This window comes from Paralichthys olivaceus, chromosome 5, assembly GCF_024713975.1.
Source record: "Paralichthys olivaceus isolate ysfri-2021 chromosome 5, ASM2471397v2, whole genome shotgun sequence".
Lineage (NCBI taxonomy): Eukaryota > Metazoa > Chordata > Actinopteri > Pleuronectiformes > Paralichthyidae > Paralichthys > Paralichthys olivaceus.
The window spans coordinates 15,322,405-15,343,788 of record NC_091097.1 but is presented as its reverse complement, the minus strand read 5'-3'; the positions used below and the strand labels follow the sequence as shown (position 1 = coordinate 15,343,788).

General features: G+C 40.4%; 2 protein-coding genes across 2 annotated transcripts; both read right to left on the bottom strand.

Moving 5' to 3' along the window:
- Window positions 1-3,003: 3,003 nt before the first annotated feature.
- Window positions 3,004-6,360, bottom strand: LOC138407642 (uncharacterized). Its single transcript, XM_069524432.1, has 4 exons — window positions 6,170-6,360; window positions 4,371-4,694; window positions 3,919-4,055; window positions 3,004-3,551 (listed from the first exon to the last, which is right to left on the bottom strand). Exons 1-4 carry the CDS (start codon window positions 6,234-6,236, stop codon window positions 3,465-3,467), a joined length of 615 nt encoding a protein of 204 aa, XP_069380533.1. The 5' UTR covers window positions 6,237-6,360; the 3' UTR covers window positions 3,004-3,464.
- Window positions 6,361-10,668: 4,308 nt separating this feature from the next.
- jpt1 (Jupiter microtubule associated homolog 1) lies at window positions 10,669-19,947 on the bottom strand. Its single transcript, XM_069524430.1, has 5 exons — window positions 19,601-19,947; window positions 17,010-17,152; window positions 14,011-14,159; window positions 13,266-13,296; window positions 10,669-11,242 (listed from the first exon to the last, which is right to left on the bottom strand). The coding sequence occupies exons 1-5, from the start codon at window positions 19,654-19,656 to the stop codon at window positions 11,091-11,093; spliced, it is 531 nt and encodes a 176-aa protein (XP_069380531.1). The 5' UTR covers window positions 19,657-19,947; the 3' UTR covers window positions 10,669-11,090.
- Window positions 19,948-21,384: the final 1,437 nt, after the last annotated feature.

Here is a 21,384-nt window from a genome sequence, read left to right as displayed (position 1 = left end):
TACAGAGTTTATTAAAACTACAAGATGCTTATTTATGTCTATCTATACATGGCATACTTTAAGCATATATGTCTTTTATATTTACATATATAAATGACATATATTGATTCTGGATTGATTTATGTGCGTAACATATATGTCTATAACTATCCTTAAAACAGACGCTTATTGAGAAATACTTTGTGTGTGTGTCTGTAGTATAATTCATCAAGTGCCATCACCCACACACCATCATATGTGGGTAAACTGTGTGTGTGTGTGTGTGTGTGTGTGTGTGTGAGTGGGTGGGGCCACATGTGGAGTTAATCCACATCTATTTAAACGATCAGCTGTGCCCACAGCCTTTAACCTCTTCCAATCCCACATGTCAAACTGTGGTGACCAACTTCATATACTTATGTCATATACTGGTTCAGCTCTGAGATGCAGAGACCTCTTGTGGTCGACACCTGGTTTCAAGCTCTGAACAGCTCAACAACACACAGCAGATATCTAATAATTATTATCGGGCATGTGGATGGGTCCTCGTCAAGCTCTGAGTCAATTTGGGATGTGCCATGTGACGATATATGTGATGTGATGGTAGAAATACATCTCATTGTGTTGTGGTAAGTCAGTTTCTTTCATCATTTGGACAGGGCTTGTCGGGTGCAGGGTTATTTACAAGAGGGCAACACACAAACATGGAGGACAGTGAATGTAACAGCACAGGAGAGCATAATGAGCAAAATGGCTTCTCTTTTGGGGAGCTGTCATGTCACCTATGGTCTAAATGTTTCTGTCATTAGCCTCCTTCCACAGGGTCAAAGAAGATGCTGGACAGTTGAATAAGTATCAAAAGTGAACAGTAGAGTTATCAAGCCATTTGAAACAGACCCTCAATTTACAGCTTAGGTCACTTCAGTGAACAGACTTTGCTTTTGCCTTGTGTTCTGGGATGCTTTAGATCATGTCATCAGGAGACGTGACGCTCTGTGGGATCTGGATGCAGACAGACAGATAGACAGACTGAAAGACAGACAGACAAGAAGAGATACTTTATTGATCCCTCAAGGGGAAATTCTTTTTACACTCATTTTTATACATGCAGTTATTAACCCTGAAACACAATCCCACACACACAAAGGGCTCATAGACATGCAAATGTGGAGAGAGATGGTGGAGTGATGGTGGAGAGACAGACCGACAGACAGACAGAAAGATAGACAGACAGACAGACAGACAGATAGACAGACAGACAGATAGACAGACAGACAGACAGACAGACAGACAGACAGACAGACAGACATATAGATAGACAGACAGACAGACAGACAGATAATGGTGTGTACAGGTTACACATGTTATAGTTTGGTTTTGAGAAGAAAACATCTATTAAACATATATGACCCAAGAGCCTGTTTTTAACATTGTATACACATCAGACAGTGTCAGAGTTTAAACACTTTGAGCCCAAACAGAATGTCACAGTTTCCACTTATGCAGAGGAAACAAGTAAAAACATGAGATCTGAGTCATTTAGTCACTGTGTCGTCACTGTAGCGCTCATCAACAGCACCCGTGTATCTGGACTATCAACCTCGATAGCATCATCGGAGTCACAGTAAACCAGTTCATCTGTGGTCTAGCTTCAAAGTAAAAACTGCATATCCTTTGTTTTTTCTAAACACTCCTCTCAGCACCGGTTGGCTAAAACGATGTCAGATCGTTATCTCTGTGACATAAAGTATTTTTGTACTCAGTCCCTGGTGAACCAGTGTTTTCTGGTGTAGACACTGCTGCAGTTGCACAATCTTTCCCACCCTGTGAGTCTGTGATGCTCTTCTGGCAATTATTGTTCTTGTAGGAGGGTCTCAGTTTCCGTGCTTAACCACTTACCTCAAAGCACAGTTTCCATTCCCCGCTTAATTTTTTTTACAGCAGTGTGGTGTACACCTCTCAATTCACACTTGCTTGTTTGTGCTATCTTTGCTGCTTTGTCATGGAAGAAAAAAAGTCAAAACCTGTGACCACAAAAACCACACAGAGTAAACAGTCGTCGCTTTTGCAGGCTTGCAGTCTCCCCTTTTTTTTTTCTCTCTGACATTTCAATGTTGTCTTGCAGTGTTTCTCAGGAGGCAGCTTGTCTTGACTTATGTTATTTGAACTGGTGAAACTACAGACAGGTCGCAAAAATATAAAAATTAACAGAGAGTCTGTATAAGTGTAAATTGACAGTATGACCCATGGATATTACTTTTCAGAGAGATTATTATATATTATCATTAGTATTATTATCATACAGAGTTTTCCTACTGAGATTGAGAAAATCATGACAGAATCATGTCTGACTAAATGACCTTACAGAGTGGAGAAAAGCTTCCTCCATTTTAATCTGGTGCCCACTGGTTTTAAGATCATTCAGACTTTCAGACGTGTTTTTCCAACTCTTCTCTTAAGATCAACAGCATAAAATCACATTGTCACAGTCTAATCTACTCTCTCAAAAGAAAATGATATCTGGTTAATGTGTCATTTCATTATATTTGGTTTGATTTTAAAATTTTACCATATAAAATCTGGATCTGAAATGAATTCAGACAATAAAAATTGTTTTGTTGTGTTTCATTGTGGTTCGGTGGTTAACCAGTGAGAGTCAGAATTAGACAGAATTACACTTTCTGACACAATGTGAAAAACATTTGGAGGAATTTCAACCAGAATTTGAAAAATATTGCCCCAAATTTCAAAGTTCTACAAAAGGAGATACATCATCCTTCATTCTGTGAGCAAATTAAGGCTGTTTGTGTAGTTTTTTGCTGCCAGATATGTCCGTGACTTGTCACAGCATGAGACACAAACAGTGGTACACAGATGGAAAACTGTAAATATATGTGATAACATGATAAACTTTGTGTCAAGTCGCCATTGGTTATTTGCTTTTATTGTTTTTGTGAATGTCATGCCAATAAAGCTCATTGAATTTAAGGTCCTGGAAATCATAACACACACTTCACAGATTAATTACCATGTTCATGAAAAAGTTTATTGTTTTATATATGTACATAGCAAATTGCAGTTGTTATCACAATACATGATTACATTTACCTTAGATGACATTCAAATGAAAATGAATGGATTTTATTGAAAAAATAAATCATCGATCATAATGGTGTAAACTGTACAAAACTATAAGAAAGTGCTGACATTAAAGAAAAACATATTTACAATAAAGTTACAAAACTATTTAAAGGAACTGTCCAGTTTAGATTTTTCAAAACAAAGACAAACTGTGGCATCTGTGCCTCACTGCTGAATAAGATTTGTTCTGCTGCCTTGTATCTTTTTCGGTTTTTCACTGTCTTCGCAGCTTTTCACTGACATTCTGAAAAGACGTGTTAGGAAACATGCTGAGTTGCAATACTACCTCAAATGCATCACTTCAGATGCACCCGGTGGAGCAGAGGTTTCAGGTACAGACATCCTCAGCGTCTGATAGTGGCACGCATGTCCTCATATACTTCATTGTTGATGACGCGTCTCGGTTTCTTTGTGGTGGGAAATGTCTTGGTCTGGTAACAGCAGACATTGTTATCGACATGTTAGATGTTGTGTAATTACATATATTACAATATGATATTCTGAGTTTCATGTTGCAGCTGAATACTCCTCATCTCCCCCCCCCCCCCCTCCCACTCATTCTGCAGGTATATCTGACTTGGGTATTATTATTATTATTATGATATTAATAATCATCATAATAACTGGTGCTGCTATTATTAATAGCACCATTGCATATATATGTATCACTCTTATTATTATAACACATATGTAATTGTGTATGTGTGTCTTTAATTCTTAAACTAACTATCTGTGTGCACCCAATGTCCACAATGGAATTGAATAAATCCAGAGTGTTCTCTTGTTCAGTGTAGATACCTTGAGGATGAGCCACATGCAGGCGCCCACGATGAAGCACAACAGCACAACAGCAGAGGTCACAACAGTCACCAGCAACATCCCCTGATGTTTTGTTTCACACGCCTGGTTTCCATTGCCAGACACACCCCCCTCTTCTGGAAAAGAAATTGTGTTTTATAGATTTGTTTTCCTGATTCCAATATGATGTCAGTCTTAATGAGCAGTGAGAGCCTCAACATTATCAAGTTTTATAAAGCTGTAATCACTCAAATGCATATTACGCAACATCTTAATCAAAAGTATACTAAAGTTGACTTTCTGTGACCGAATCAATGCTTGAATTATTTTATAAATCATGTTTAATCACTTACATATTTCTGTCACAATGTTAAATTTGTGCTCGACAGAATATGTGAACAAAAGATTCAGTATTGATTTTGCAGCAAAATAAAACAAGTGATGAAACTCACCTTTCACCACCAGGAGCACAGATCCTCGGCATTTCGCATCTACCTTGCCAATTTTCTCGTTTACTTTTTTGTACATACACCAATACTGTCCTGTGTCCTCCAAAGTCAAGTTTTTGATGAAAATGTCCACCTTGGAAAATGCTCCTGTGATCTGAGCCCTGTCTTTATATGCTGGCACAATTTCAACATTTTCTGAATTCATATAAACTACTTTATCCCCCTGACAGAGATCCCTACACAGATCCAAGTACTCATCGGTATTGTCAGGGCTCCTGCAATGGATGGTGATGGCTTCTCCTGGTTTTCTTGACACCACGATTTTTTCTAGTCATAGAAAACAGAAACATATTCACTCCAGTGGTCATTCAATATTTAGGGGTACATTTCATGTTCATGGGTTGTAATTGTCAATTTTACTAAATATTCATTTCAAACAATGATCAAATTAATACTGGGGCACATTTCTCTTCCATTTGATACAGAAAGTCAACAGGTTCCATCATTTATTTTGCAGAAAATCTGTATAACATACTGGAATTTGTAGTTTTTGTGCTGTCCGATTTAGTAACTATACCAACTTCTGCTCTTCCCATTAAAACTTGGATACGTGTTTTTGTATTTTCATCATTATTTGTGTAAAATACACGCTTCCTTTCTGAAAGTTGAATTCAGTGAGGTACATTTCAACTCCTTCTCTTCAGTACTTCATCAAAATTATTGTATGCACACAGAGTGGAATAATTGCCTGTCAACTGTGTTATCCACATATTCTTGTGTACTTGCTTTAAATAATATAATTACAAAATGTGTTTGGTGACATGTGAGCAGCTAGCAGTGAGCACAAGGGCCCAAAATAAAAGAAATGTCCACTGTGTTACCCATCAAGTGTAACACAATTGACAATGTTTTCATGGTTTATTGTCATAGTTTGACAATATGCTTACATTGAGTGTTCATTAACATTTATTAACTACCTTCATTATACATAAATGACATGGTAATATGAAGAAGTTTAATAACATAATAATTAGATAAAAGGATGTGATTCACATGATAAAAACACCATGTTGTTCATATTATACTCTGAATTAATACACTCTAACTAGACTTTACTATATTAAATGAGCAGTCCATGGCTTTTCAACATTATCTCTATCTCCTGCAGTATGAATAAAACTAAAACTAAAACTATAAAATGATTTCATACAACGTGGATCATTGGGATATAATTCAGTGGTTTGAAAGGATGGTTTCCTGCTGAGGTAAATGGTGACCACATGTTTTTTTTTGAAGAAGTGTGCACCATTGGTTTTGATTGTATTGAATTTGGCTGTAACACTGTTTACCCTTGAAACTCCAAAAGTATTTTGTGGACTCATACATTTCACTCACCCCTCCATCGGCAAAGTGCTGAGTAGATAATGAGTGAATTTTCATTTTTCTGCGAACTATCCCTTTAAGTGTCATTGCAATTAAGTTGAAAAAAAGAGGTTTCTCTTTTTCTGACGTGTCCTGTCAACTGTGTTTTGTTTAAATGTTGATTAAACTGAAATAAAAATGATGGGGAGAGAGGGAAGTCTTAGATATGGATTCAGTTTAATGTGGATTTATGTTGAAAAAAGCTTTATCCTTGGTGACAGCATCCCACAAAATATCTGCAAAAAAGCTCGTTGATTTCTTCACTTTTTGTTTTATATGAAATGTCCCCCTCATCATAGAATGACTCCCAGGCATTAATTCAGCCTGCCTCTCATCGCTGAAATTATTTACTACATTGCTGCACATGTAAATTGTCTTACCTGGGTCACTCAGAGTCAGGCAGGAGAGGCAGAGGAGGGTTACGAGCTTTAGGCAGACAGCAGACATGTTGACGATGACTGAGACTGACACAAAAACCTCCTCAGCAGGAAATGTGGCTGTGTTTTCACCAGTATGATCTCTATAGACAAAGGTGACAGCCTACTCTGAGAGATGTCAAAGATTGAAGTGTGGTTGATTCTTATAAACAACCTGTCTCTGTGGTTGTGCCACTTCCAGACATGTATTTTTTTATATACTTTTAATTTAAAGGGTCTATTATTACACATCAGAACCAGAACTCAGACATGCGGACATGGAGAAGATTATAAACTTCACATTCAAACTTACAGGGAGTGTTGAAAAATGAGTTCACTTTGTTATCCTCACGAATGAAACAGTGAAATTGAGATAATCCGGTTTATTGCAATGTAAACCTGGTATTTCCAATCTGGATTAAATAAATGATGTAATGAGGCGTATTAATGGATTCAGTCACTTTAACACATTTCTCAGAGGTCTCACAACTCAACATCTTTCTGAGGCTAAACTCCTCAGGTTAGGCTCTACCATCATTAACAGTGAGTACAGCGCCCTCGAGCGGCTGAATAATATACTAAACAGTAACGCCAGAGGAGAAGTAGTTTTAATTTAAACAAGAACAATATTTAATCAGAGCACGAATGTAAATCTTCACTGTGAACATCTCCATAGCACAACGTAACATCAAACAGGTGGTTTACAACACAATGTAGTTATATGCAGATAAAGGTGTGTATTTGTAGGTAAACATCTCACTGTGTAAAATAATAATGATGATTAATAAAATTCATTAGATATTATTATATTATTATTGCATCATATTATCTTATGTGCAAGGAGGTACTCAAACATTTCATTTAAGTACAAGTACTAATAAATAGACAAACGAGTATATATAAAAAATACCACATTCACTTTTCTAGCAACAAATATGTTTTAAATACACCTAAAGTATTAAAAGTAAAAGTATTCCCTGAGTGTATCCTATTCCTAATACTTAAGTCTTCTCCATCTTTATGTCTGCTGCAGGAGATGGAGTCTAATGAAACCTGCCTGTCATGATCGGATCAGTGGACTAATTCTACTCTTGTTATTGATTCACTTTTAAAAATATAAAAAACACAACACGATTATGTAACACAAAGAAAACAGAAAGTGTAGTGGAGTACAAAGTACAGATATTTGCTGATATGCAGTATGTAGTGAGGTAAAAAGGTAAAAGTGAAGTAAATGTTTTTTGTTGAATCCCTTTACTGCTTATATGGGATATATAACAGGATACATGGATAAACTAAAATAGAGGCAGCAACAGATAAAATGTATATGATTTATATGAGGGTAAATAAAACCGTAATATAACAGACTGTGACACACCAACATCCATTAAACCAAATCATCGATCTTATTATCTTAACCTTAAATCTTTAATCTCTCTCAAGCCACAAACAGTAATAAAGCAAATTCAGTTTTACTTTATAAAAAGACTGACAATAAAATCTTCACTGCAGATGAACCAGATATGTTAAAAGCCATGCGACTGTGATGGCAAGTCTGAGAGGTGCAGAGCCTCATTACAAAGTATGAGATGATGACTAAAGTAGTCTGAAGCTGAAATGGCCTCAACAATCCCCATTAAGTGGTCGCTGTAGAATTGTAAACTATACATCAATAAAATCAATACAGGCTTTCACAGTCTTTGGGGGACACATTTAAAAAGAAAAAAATGACATCCCCCAACCCCCCCCCCCCCGGCACTCTGTGCCTCTGTGCCTCCCTCTGGGACAGAATTTAAAAAAGGTCCCTGTCCATCCCACTCTGTCCTCCATTAGTTCCCCTCCTCCAGTCTCATCCAGTTAAGGAGCAGGAGTGCATTTACGCTCCTTTTGTCGCTACAGACACAACCCTGTCCATTTGCCAACCAGTGCTTCCTGTTCGGTGCTCCTGGTGGGAGGGAGGATAATCAGGAGGCTCTGCTCACAGAGAGGACAGGAAGACAACAGAAAAAGACCCAACCATTATTGAATCGTTGATTTTTTTTTTGCTTCATACAGAAAGTACGGCCTATCTAAATGCTTGTTAAGAAACTCATCACCATATTTAACTGTTTTTCCTCAGTTCCTCCAATGAGCTGCACAGATGCTGAGTCAGAGCAGCATGACGGAATGAATGGGGTTATTGATTGACTGATTGCTCAGAGATGACTCACGCCATTTCCTCACAAATCCTCTTCCTCTCCACGGATCTCTTGGGACACGCGGCCTCATCTGGAGGGTACGTCTCGTAATGACCAAGTCAATTCTCTCTGAAGTTGCAAATGAGCGAGGATTCATCGCAGACAGATGAGTTAAATAACTCAGCATATGGCCGTGGGGGAGGAAAATGTTAATCTCCCGTCTTTCTAGAAAGATTAGCAGGATGATCAAGGGGGATAGACAAGAGAGTCTGGTTCTAATGTGGTTCTACTGATTAGCTGTTGACCTGGACTAAAGAGCAAACTGCACAGTTGCCTTTGTTTGCCACAGCAAAATAATGCAGTTGTCCACCCAACATTTTGAACTCAAAATGAAAACCAGGTAAACACAAGTGACTTATTTCTTATGTTTCTGAAGAGGTAGAAGATCCGTGCTTTATTCCTTCAAAGGATAACAAAGATGTTGAAAACAGATTTAATGTAATGTTTAATTTAAAGTGCAAGGTGAAATCCAAACATTGATGTCACCATTTGATGCACCGTACTAAATTATAGCTTCATGCTGGTTACCCCCACCAAGTAGATTATGTTGTCATCTGCATTTGTTTCTTTGTTAGTTAGCAGGATTACACAAAAACTCCCGGATGGATTATCACAAAATGTAGGATTATTATGGAACTAACATCTGTGCAGTATATAAATATTAGTCAGCTTTAGTTGGATGAATTATACGACTATACATATTCATCTGCAACCTAAATGGTATGTACAGCTGTGAAGCATGAAATTAAAACACTAAAGTGAAGTACAAGGAACATGTGTTTTTGAGAAAAGTACTCCAGTAAATATACTTTGTTACTTCTAACCTCTGTGCATGTGCGCAGCAGGAGCAGAGTGAGGAAAGCAGCAGAGATCCAGGCTGACTCTGTGACTCTGTGCACTAAGGTAATAATGAAAGGCACAGGATCTTCCCCTGAGGGTACAGCACTAACAGAGAACAAGCATTCATTGACTGCACTCCAACATCCTGGCATTTCTCCAGGGCAGGAAGTTCTGTTCCTGATCTCGAGTGACCTCTGCATGCCTTTCACGGCAGATGAGGGCTGAGACGCACCGCTGTGCCACACTGCTCCTCACAGGCTGCTCCTCACAGGCTGCTCCTCACAGGCTGCTCCTCACAGGCTGCTCCTCACAGGCTGCTCCTCACAGGCTGCTCAGGGTTTGGCTCTGAAGGAGCGTCAGTTACAGCTCAGCAGACAAAGAGAACCACTGAAACTAGTCTGACAGTAACTTTGATTCATTTCTGACTTTTGATTGAGGTCTTGTAGCTGTTTTACTGTCCTGAGGTGCTTACAAAATATATTCTCGGGATAAAATTAGGTTTAAAACAGTGTGAGCACAGCGTGAAAACTAGAATAAGTGGAGTAGAGCACACACCTCTGCTCAGGCCCAACAATCTCCTTACATTTAATCATCTGCACCAAACTGTACACACACATTAATATCATTCCCCTAAACATGCCTGATTTGTTTTTGTCATCAAGATCAATTATATGAGAAATAAATTAAAATGTTGAGAAGGTCTGTGTCTCGCAATGTTAAAGAAAGTGAAAAATTCAGATCTGCACCAAAATGTAATGGTTCCTCCTTGGGTCACGCCCCACCCCTTCTCAGGATATAATGGAAATCCACTGTATGGGTTTTGCATAATCCTGCAAACAAACACATACAAACGACAACATAACCTCCTTGCATAGAGGAAGCCACAAACCAGCAGGAACTGGTTAAGAACCACTGAAGTACTACAGCAGCCCTCGTCTGCTCCTCAGATTAAGACTTCCAAATAATAAAGCAATCTGTTGGCGTGCTTTTAAAGATAATATCGTGCATGACTCCTGTTTCACCTTTTGAACCTGAGTTTTGTTTAAAAGAAAATCCTGACTTTGAGTTTGAACAAACTGCGTCACCTACATTAAATCAGAAAGGGTGTAAAAAGAGCCAAATAACCATTGCATGATGTCATGAAACGATTGGGCAGTTTCTCTTTTAGCAGAATTGGCAGCAGCGTTAGTGATTACTTTGGCCGGGCAGCTTTCCAGTCAAAGAGCCTGTGTCTGCTCTCAGCCGCCGCAATCTTCAGACTCCATCTCAGGGTAGATAAATAATGTCCAGCACCATTTATGCACAAGGAAAAGAAGAATATTCTGTACCTTCATTTTTATATTAAACACTAATACGTGAAAAAGAAGAAGAATCATTCACAGCAAATTCATATCAATCTTTATTGTATTTAGAAATCCACGCATCAAATCTTTTTTATTATTTTTTTGCCTTTACCATTTACAACAGGGAAGAATGAGAGCCAAGCTAAAAGTCATGCCTTTCCCAGCAGGCGCGATGCACTACAGGATGGGCTGAAATGGAAGGAGAGGGGGAATACATAAAGTGCTTTTGTCAACATTTTCTTCTTTTAATAGAAAAAAGGATCAAAACAAAAGGTTTGAGGGTGGAAGGTGAGGACGAGAGGGGTGGGAGGGAGGGGTCTGGGGATGTGGCAGCATGAGTGCAAGTGAAGAGGGACAGAAGGTGACATGTTGATGAGGAGGAAGAAAGTGGTCGGGGGGGTTTCATCTTTAAAAAATAAAAAAAGTGTTTGAATGAAAAAAAACAAAACAAACAAATGAGTGGTCTCAACCCAGGATGAGGCTGGACTTGCCACCAGGTGGGTTTCTTCGGCCACCCGCGTTGGCGTTGGCACCTCCCGACGGAGCAGAGGGCTGTGGTGCGTCCTGCTGCTGCTGCTCCTGCTGCTGCTCGTCTTGCTCCACATCGTTAGGACAATCTACAGATGCAGCAAAAAGAACATTTAATTATAGCTTGATATTTCACTTAATGCAAAAGCAGATGGTTTTCTGGATGACAGTACATGTGATTAAGTTTGAAAATATTGAAAGCATTGTGACAGAGCCACAGTAAAACATCATGGTATCTGGTAAAAACAAACTGTCCTCAGCACTGCTGCCCCACAAACGCTGATCTAAACTGGTAAACTGTGCAACAGATGGATATGAAGTAATGCCCTCATTTTATGTCTTTTTAGATTCTCTGACTCCACAAACACTGACTCAACTTGAAAAAACTAAGTAATAGGAGGGGGGAAGAAAGTCAGTCATCAGTGTTCTTTCAGCATTCCATCAAACAATCATTAATAACTACCTTGAAAAGCAATATAATACATGAATTTGACTATTAAATACATTTAAATATAGTTGTGTTACATTGACTAGTTTGAAAATTGAACTGAAAATTTTATATGCATTTTTCTTCCAACTTACACACTTAAAAATACAATTTGTGATGAGATTTAACTAATGTCAAGAAGTCAGACCCTGGTCTTCAGTATAGTGATTTAATCTGCATTTTGATTTTGTAGGCTAGAGCACAAAAGAGACGATAGCCAGTGGTGTAATAATATCAGAGTGCTAAAGCATTAAGCTCTTGTTGCACATTAGTGGCTGAATTGCTGTACGAGTTGCACATTGAAGGAGAAATTTTGACTTAAATGTCACAAATAAGTACAATGCTTTATCTTTTTCTACAGATTTAAAATCTTTTTTAGGGAAGGAAGGACACTTAACTCCCAATATTCTCTGCTTGACACCAGAGGGAGTGGAGGCACTGTTGTGACAACTGTGTTACTCACAGATTAACATGACCGGTGCCACAGATATTAGGACTACACAGCCTAATGAAGCGCGCATTCAAAATCTGTATCTGGGTGGGGCAACTCAATACTGTTTACTCAAAACTACCCGCTGACCTACTCTGTGTGTGAGGTGGTTGTTTCTAAAGCTGTTTTCAGTCACAAACTCTGGAAATTATCTGGAAAAATGGGTCCGGACAGTTTCTGGAGTTCACCTCCCACATGTGAAGAATGTAGCAGGAGGTCGTCTGTGTCAGATGCGTTTACAACAACATGAAACCTTCAGGAACATTCAGGCGAGGAGTGGCACCTGAGTAGAGCATAGGAGGCAGAACTAGACATATACCCTTTATTGAATCTCATCGTCTTGTCAGGTCGACATCTTTCACTGCGTCTTCTACGTGTATGGCTCATTTTTTTCATCCTGACAAATTTGTATTCTTCCATTTTCACGTCAGAGTTCATGTTAGGAACGTCATGAACACGCCCACTCGCTGGCTGTCAATTTTACAGACTGATTTTTCATGAAGAGGCAAAAGTTTCAGACATTTGCTTTCTCACATAAAGCCCCACTGGAAAATTTCAGGTATGAGATAAACAAAGATCACGCTGTGTTAACAAAGTGACTGAAGTGCTAAAGAGGTTTTTGATAACATATAATCATGAACACACTTGTGTACACACAATCCCATCATATTTGACAGCAGAGCAAATAATGTTCATAGAGATGTGCGGTCGAACCCTCCATTATCCGTGGAGCCAGCCACTCTCTTACCAACGTGCACCTGGAGGTTAATAAAAAAAGCTTTTCATGCTAAGTGAGGCCTGCCATCAAAGAACAGCTGCCTGAAAACAGACCACCAGGCCATCATGACAGGGGGAAAACCACATAAAAGATATCATGTGATGTTGACTTTGAAAGCGAGACCATGTGTACTGTATCTTAAAAAAAAATAGTCAAGGAATGTCAGCAACATATGGGGCAGAACCAGTCAACACAATCTGATCTTTCAGAGGCGAGGGAGAGTGGAAGTACCTGATCTGTTATACTGTACCATGGAGCTATTCACCGGATAATCTAAGTCATGCACTGTTGGTTAGACATCGTCAGGGTGTGACAGACGGCCTTTTTATAAACTGTCCAAGACTTCAGGATACTTACCATCATTTACTTGTTCTTGGCCATTCTCACCCTATGAGGAAAACATGAGACAAGAATATCAGATATCCTTATTGAACAAAATGACATTTTCACCTGCACATACAAGAAAAAAGACCCCTTCTGTATTTCCTCTATATAAATCCCACTGCATCTACTTTAAGATGACACAATGGCAGGCAGACTCTGGAAAATGTTATTAAAACTGCCAGTGCTGCCAGATATAACAGATCCTCGGCTAAGTTGTCTTGGTCTACGAGGAAGTGCTGTTATTCATGATGCTAAACCAAGAGAAGAGGATCATTCTTACAAAACACCATCCAGAAGTTCATTAATCAAATAAAAACTTCTTGGGACAGCCAGTGAATTACTTCTAAGCTTTCTGATTTTTAAGATATGACATATTTTTAAAAGATAAAGCGAGTCTTTGTTTGACTAACATCCTGTTTCATTCATACTTCCTTCAAATTTCTAAACTTGAACATTTAGCCCATGTCTTCAAGCGAGGACTGGCTCATTTCCAGAATAAAAATTAAACCTCTACTGGGATTACAAATGTCAGTGGAGAATATCTATCGAAATAACATCCTGGGTCTGTTTCAAATGGATGGATAAAGCTCCTCCATCCACCACTGAATTTTCCACTGAACTGTTCAGAATTATACTTAATCTACGACCATGTGCTTCTCAGCCCTAAACTAGGCTACGGATCTGTTGTGGAAAAAGTGTCATTCTAAATGAGAGGTACCTCTCGTATCTGGTTCCACACCAAGGCTGCACCAGAGTTGTGGATGGTGGTCAGTTCCGGTTGAGGGTTCTTGGGGAACAAGAGAGGCTGCTGGCACCGCCTCAATGGGGCTGAGGGCTCCCCGCACAGGGTCCCTGCTGCTGCCCCAGCTGGGAAAGGAAGAGACGGATGAATTTAGCAAACAGTTTATTAAAAGAAATGGCATTAAAACATCAGCTGTCACTAGATTATATTAAAGCCAGACAGGAAACACAAGAGACAAATGATAAAACATGAGTCAGGTTTCAGAGCAGCAGAGTCACACCATTAGGACAGTAATCCAATTATTCACAAAACCACCCCAGTCTCAGATTTTTATAACCCGCGCTCACCACCACCACCACAAGATTCATCTTGTTAGATTTGACTAAACATCAGCTTTTTGGGAGACTTTTACTGAAATAACATGAGACAAAATCACAGAGCATCAAGAGGAAACATCACCAAATCCGCTCGGGCGTCTGAAACAGACCCAGAAACACGGTGGAACACTTCCAGGCAGACAACCTGAATGCCAAATCTCTCATAACCCTGCAACGCACGCAGGCTCCTTTAGCAGAAAGAGCATTAAAACCCTGCGTTTGGCCCATTGTGGGGAGGCAGGCTGCGCTAACCAATGCCACATAAGGTAACAACCCAGCTCTATCCCCAGAGGGCCAGGGTGGGGACAGACCGTCTTTGTCATGAGGGAGAACAACGACTGCTGAAGAAGCAGAGGAGTGGCCATTGTTGTTAATGGAGTGAAGTGAATCAGAGAGCAAACAAGAGCTCCTTCACTGCAGAGTCCACATCAATTCAATGGACAGTGAACAACAAACAGCAAATGGAAGGAGATTAAAGTAGATTGATGGGCTGGACAGTGATGCATTATGTTATCATCACTGTAACACATAGCCATCTACTTAATCTTATAGATCTCCTGGGTCCATCGTATAAATGTACCAAATCACTGGTGCACAAGCTTTGAGACAGGAACAGCCGTCGTGCTGCTGCTGGTAGTTTTGGCCTCCTCTCGTATTACTCTGCTCATCATGTGGCCAGAGTCTGAGGGCAGTTCAACAAGCCCAACAGCTCTGGTATCTTAAAATCCTAAAATCCAGACCCACAACCTGCCAGAGACTCTGGCTGAATAACAATATGCTTATGTGTATTCATAAGCAGCATATCAGCACATTCCTGCAGTCAAACTGCTTTTTAAACAGTTACGTAAACCATTAGGTTGTGTATATATATATATTTTTTAAAACTTTCTCCATTACTCGTGCTTTACTCAGATTGTGAGATTTCTTTTCCCCAGTACAGTTAAGGTGAATAAAAATGTGATTGATCCAAACAAAAACATTTAAAGATGACAATTGGAAAAACGAAATGTTGTCCTGGTCGCTCTGGATGATCCACAGACCTTGCTTTTAAACACTTTTATTGGAAGTACTTACAAAGCAGAAATAGGGCCAAAGAAAACGTAGTCTATCCAGACTAAACAGGACATTGTTTTGACATTGTCTGAAGCTGTCAGGAGAAGAATTTTGTGACTGTAAAAAAAGCTACAATAAAAGTTGTGCTTACAGGTTGACCCAATTTTTTTCCCCCTCAGACCTTCAGTGATCATGAACAGCAGGGCTGTCTGGTGCTGTACTATGTAAAAATCATTTAGTTTGAACCCCTCCTTCCTGCATTTCCTGTGACTTTAATATCAGGAAAAAACAAAGTACAAAAGAGTGTTTTCCAGACTGTTGACGAACCTGTGCTATTATAACAACGCTAATTGCTGTTCCAAAGGGTAAAGAATGAGAACATACTATAAATAAGGATTCACTGGTCATTTAGAAGTGATCTAGACAAGACAGCATGCCAGAGCAAACAAACCTGTCCATCTGCACAAGGAGTTCATACCCAGGCCAGAGTGATCGCATCGAATACCTTTAAAACCTGCTAATGCAATAAAGCATTTCTCATTCAGGCAAACATCCTCATCCAGCTGCACTTTTTAAAGTGGGACAAATGAACTTGACCTAGACCCAACTGAGACAATGCAAACAGGAAAAGACTTTACTGTGAGCAGCTGCTGGCTGCGGTGGTCAGTGGCTTAAGTGATGATGTTAGGGTTAATTCCTCATTGTCCACACACACACAGAAAGTTTAATTCACCATGTGATCAGTTTTCTACTGAAGTGGCAACTGTGCAAACACAAGCTCCAACACGGCTTCACAGGCGGCTTCACAATCCTGAGCTGAAAATGAATCCTACTTCGGTTAAGGCTTGAATTTTCCTCTTCATGAACATACTAAATGGTGAATTATTGTTATGCTAAAGGTTTATCTGGATCATTATAAAGATAGTGGCAGGGATAATAATGTCAGCCTATATTAATTTTTCATTTAAGCCTCTTGTGGCTGTATGCTCGCTGTGACCTTGACAACTCAAAGCCATTTGCAGGTCTCATATCCCTCGCTGCTGCATTCTTATGCCTCTCCTCATGTCTTCAAAATAAAACTTCACTCGTGTCTATAGATAGCCACACATTTCACCAATAGACACATTTTATCTGACCTATTTCTTTCCAATAAGGGTGGATCCTCATCCCAATGTAACAAAGCCTAGCTTCAAATTACCCGTATGCCGCTGCTCCAAGGCTTTTTGGCCTTTACACTTGTGGGATGTTCTTTCTGACAGCCTAAATGGAAAAATACTAAATAACACTTCAGCTTGTGTGTTTTCCTAGCTCTAGTTAAAGGAATTAATTCCATGGGACTTTTTGCTTACTTAAGGCTTCTGGTGGTTCTGCCTACTTTTGCAAGATTGAACTTGCAAGCGCTTAGAAAACCTCCTCGTTGCAGAACTTAAACCAAGACAAATGTTGCCTTGTAAGTAAAAACTGTTGTTTTCATTCATTTGCCTCTGATGTTATCACATGGGAAAATGAAATAAGCTAAGTTAGAGAGATATTAGACGGAATTACTTGGTGGGTTGTTCCTCCGATGAGCATGGGGGTCCTCAGGCTCTCCAAAGATGCTAGAGGCCATCTTGTTCTTGCGCTGGGGGGTCGTGTTTTCATCTGTGCCGAAAGTGAAGCTCGTTTCCCCACCTGGCGGTCGTAGTACCCTGTGGAGCAAGAAATTATAAAAATATAATGTCTATTGGCTACCATGCTCCCATCCCCCCACTCTTTAGACCAATTTAAAATTCAAGGCCTTCATGTCACACACCAATGATCAGCTTCACAGTGCACACATAAAATACAAATCTATAAAACAAAACAAAACATGGGGTCACCCAAAGCTACTTACAGTAGTCTCCCTGCTCCACCCAAACCCTTTCAAACACATTCCACATACATGAAAAACACAGGCCACCAGCAAGGTCCACGCTCTCTAAGCTGCGGCTGTCAGCCTGTCAGACAGACAGTCACAATCTCTGCCCTGCAGCTGACTCCAGTCGCATATAATCACAGCGTTAGCTGGCTAGCTGCTGCCTCTCCTCAGCACAAATTCCTTTGCAGTGACACACTAGGGGCTGGTGTCAGTTCCTGGTAGCATTGTTATCAAATTATTTGTTAAGTAAATACAATTTAATGTCACTTTTGGGTCAAATGCTAGACAATAGAGGTGAAAAGCCTGAGGTCCACAATTAATTTAGGTCACCCAATAAACAAAGTCGAACAATATCAGAGAGCCTGCATGCAGGCCAGTGTGTGGTTAACAATGACCACTACCCATCAACATTCCTTCCACGAGAAGCTCAACAAAAGGAAAACCATAATGAGGAGGGAAACCCTTTTTTCCCCTGTGCTGAAGGACAGTCGGGTGGACGAGAGAAACTGATTTGTTTGCAGAGCCCCTGCTGGACCCCTCCCTCTTTTTTTCCAGCACACTCTCCTCAGAGTCCCTGAAGCCACCAGCTGACACACAAGCAGCTGTCTGAGGGCCAGGCGGACATATGGAGTCCAAAAAACAACTCGGCTTTGGAGGCACAACCACAAAGAAGGCAACTACAGGAGGAAAATCGACACCACGTGGACTGCTCCGAATTTTCTCAATCAATCCCTGTACACACACACACTCACCCACACTAGTGTATGTGACACTTGTGATGTGACAGTAATGCCTAAACCAGACTTCACCTCCCGGCCAGAGGGGATGAGCTCATGCTTTCCACCCGGATTGCGACAGGGGGAAAAGCTCCTAGCTGCCTGGCATGAGACCCCACCCTAGAATGACACAGCAAGTAATATCAATGAAATGGCATCAATGTCTAGAGGCGCAGAAGGCCGCTTCAGGCAAGTGGAGCCAGGGCAGATAAAGCTGAGCTCCAGAGCCAAAGATGGCATGTCTGATAAGGCAGGGTGGGATGGATTTTGATGGCCTACAAAGATTTCAGCCTGATTCTGCTCCAAGCGGCTGCTGCTGCTGCTGCTGCTGCTGCTGCAGATGCAGCACGGATCCCTTTGGTCAGCCAGCAGCAGAAATGACCAGCAGCTCGTATAGGGGGGGGGGGGTTAAGGAGCAAAAGCAAAGAGCTAAGGGAAGATTTATGAGCTTAGCTAGGTCAAAGCCCCCACCCAAGCCCCCATCATCATCCGCAAACACCAAGCGACTTCAAAACGCTTGATGGCTGACCGAGATTTGACATGCACATTCAGCAAAGGCTCTGAGGACTAGGCTCCCCTTCAAGTCTGGTTCAGAAACACTAATGCTGGCATCATTTAAAGCCATTTTCTCTCCTTTTGCATTGTTTTCAATGCACAGTGGGGAGGAATACACCCAGACGAGACGCATCACTTACTGGAAAGCTATGACTGCATGCCTGGAGGATGAGTGGGCTTCTCGGTGTGTTTTTCCACCAATATAAAGCTTTAACAGATACTGTGCATGCATCAGATTTAGCTATTAAAAACATGGACATAATCCAAGGTCCTTCAGATTTTCTCCAGCCAAGAAGGAAATCAGACATAATGACATATGCAGAGCCTCAGTCTGGTCTGGGATTCTTCCTGTAATCAATCATATATTCGGACTCATGAGCAGTTTCTTTGTTGAAGGAACACAGAAGCACAACATGATTAAAACCAACTACACCCTGAATCACATTTAGAGATCACAACAGGAAGTAAGCTGTGACTGGAACTGCAAAAAAAAAGTTATAATGCAGAGGGCCTAAGTCAGAGTCGAGCTCGCATTATGCAGCTTTTTTAACCAAAAATAGACCCAAACTACATCTTCAGGCGCCTGAATTCTGTCTTTTCTCTCTTAACCTCGCTCGTCCTCTCGTCCTGCGGAGCTCAGACAGGTTAACGAAACTAACTTGGCCAAGCTAAAGGCTGTGGCGCATCGGTCTCCCAATAAGATTAACTTAATTAGCAAGACTATGTGACAGTTTAGCTAAATCCACAAAGATCCCCTCTCCAGCCACCGGCGGGCTAATGTTAGTTAGCTGCCTCCGAATCCAAACCAGTTGGAAAAGAGGCGTTTAGCTAGCAGCTAAGAGGCTCCTCCGCATCCCACTTCTTTTGTTTCCCTCCGTCAAACAGCTCCGTTTCTTTCTGCTTTTTACCTGGAACTGCTCTTAGCACCGGGCTCCATTCCTTTGTAGGTGGTTGTCGTCGTCATCTTCAGGAAGAACCTCGATGTCTCGGCGGCGACAAACGTTCAGCGGAGGGGAAAGTAACGGCGGCAGCACAGGGGAAATGTCCTCCTCCTTTCCCGCAGAGATGCGACGAGATGTCGGCTCCACCCGTCAGTGAAAAACATAACGACTCCCAGATCCGCTGGTTCTGCGGTGCCAGCCCACCAGGCCCAGCCCACCGGCGTCCGGCCCGCGCTGATTGGACGGGACGCCGCAGAACTCCGCTCTCATTGGACAGAACCTCTGCGATCGCCCTTCTCTTGTTGGTGAGTCCAGACCCCTCGGGGGCCACAGGTCCGACTTCTGAGTATCGATCATGACTGTGTTCAAATCCTTCGAATGATCAGAGGAAACGTGGGTGAACAGCTGGAACTTAGAGGTCCAGAGTGTGAGATTTAGGTGAGAGGGATCTACTGACCCAAACTGTAAAATAATCAATGTTTTCTCTTGTTGTATAACGACTGGTGTTCAGTATCAGTAGAGGTTATTCTTGCAGACTGTATCAGAATCAGAATCAGAAAAGCTTTTATTGCCAAGTAAGTTTACACATTTGTTTTGGTGTTGTTGGTGCATGTCAGACATCTCTAAATATAAGAAGGTAAGAAAATCAAGTATTACAATTCAACAATATAAATATAAAAATATAGACACAGTATGTTTTTGAAGGTAAAAAGGAAAAATAAGAAGAGCAGTACAGCTATATAGTTGCTAGTCTCTTTTGCACATCACTGTATCACTTACTACTTGCACTGTTTTATCACTTTATCGCTGTAACACTGTTTTATGTTTTTATGTTCTTAAGCTTCTTGATTACTGAAACCTTCAATTAGTCTCCTCTGTTTTAACTTTAACTAAGAATTGTTCTTATTACACATGTCTGTACTGCTGGAACACCCTAGAATGGACCTTTATATTTAAATACTTTATATCTACATCTGGAGGTCTCCATGTTTTTATCAGGTCGCCTCAACTGGACAAACACATTTTGAGTTTTTATGACAACTGAAGCCACCACAGGTTCTCTGTCATGTTGGGAAGGGGAGGGGTATTCAGCTGCAACATGCAACCTCACCACTAGATATCACTAAATTCTACAAACTGAACCTTTAATCTAGGAAAGTTTGGGGATAAATAAAAGTATAGATGAGTTGATGGAAGAATGTGATAACAACATTTAATGTCTCATGGCTAATCATGAGTAAAAAACTGTGCATTCCAGCCATTAAAGTCTTCAGTGGGACAAGTATGTTTTTACTGATTATATGATTCCAAGATCCCTCAGGGGCCAAATGTCCAGTCAGTCCAATATCTAAATGTTGATTATGACAATGTTCAAATCGGTTCAAAGGATAAAGAAAAACGTCCCTCATATTTTCAATTTAAAAGTTATAAATACAAATCCTTTCATCACTGAAATACTATTTTTAATTAATGTGCAATGCAGGCTTCAAGTTTCCACATGAAACTTGTTGGCATAATTAAACTAGGATTTAAACTTTGAGCACAGAGAAGCTTCTGTCTTGCAGTTTTAAACTATGAGCAAACTGCACATCACTCTGCACAATAAAGGTCAAACATCCAAGATGAAAAACAAAACCAAACCACATTTTTGTACACTTGTAGTTCTTCAGATGTCTTAAATTGGTTGCATTTCTGCCCAGAAGAGGTTCAGACATTACAATCCAGTGCCAGAGAGAAAAAAACAGAGAAAG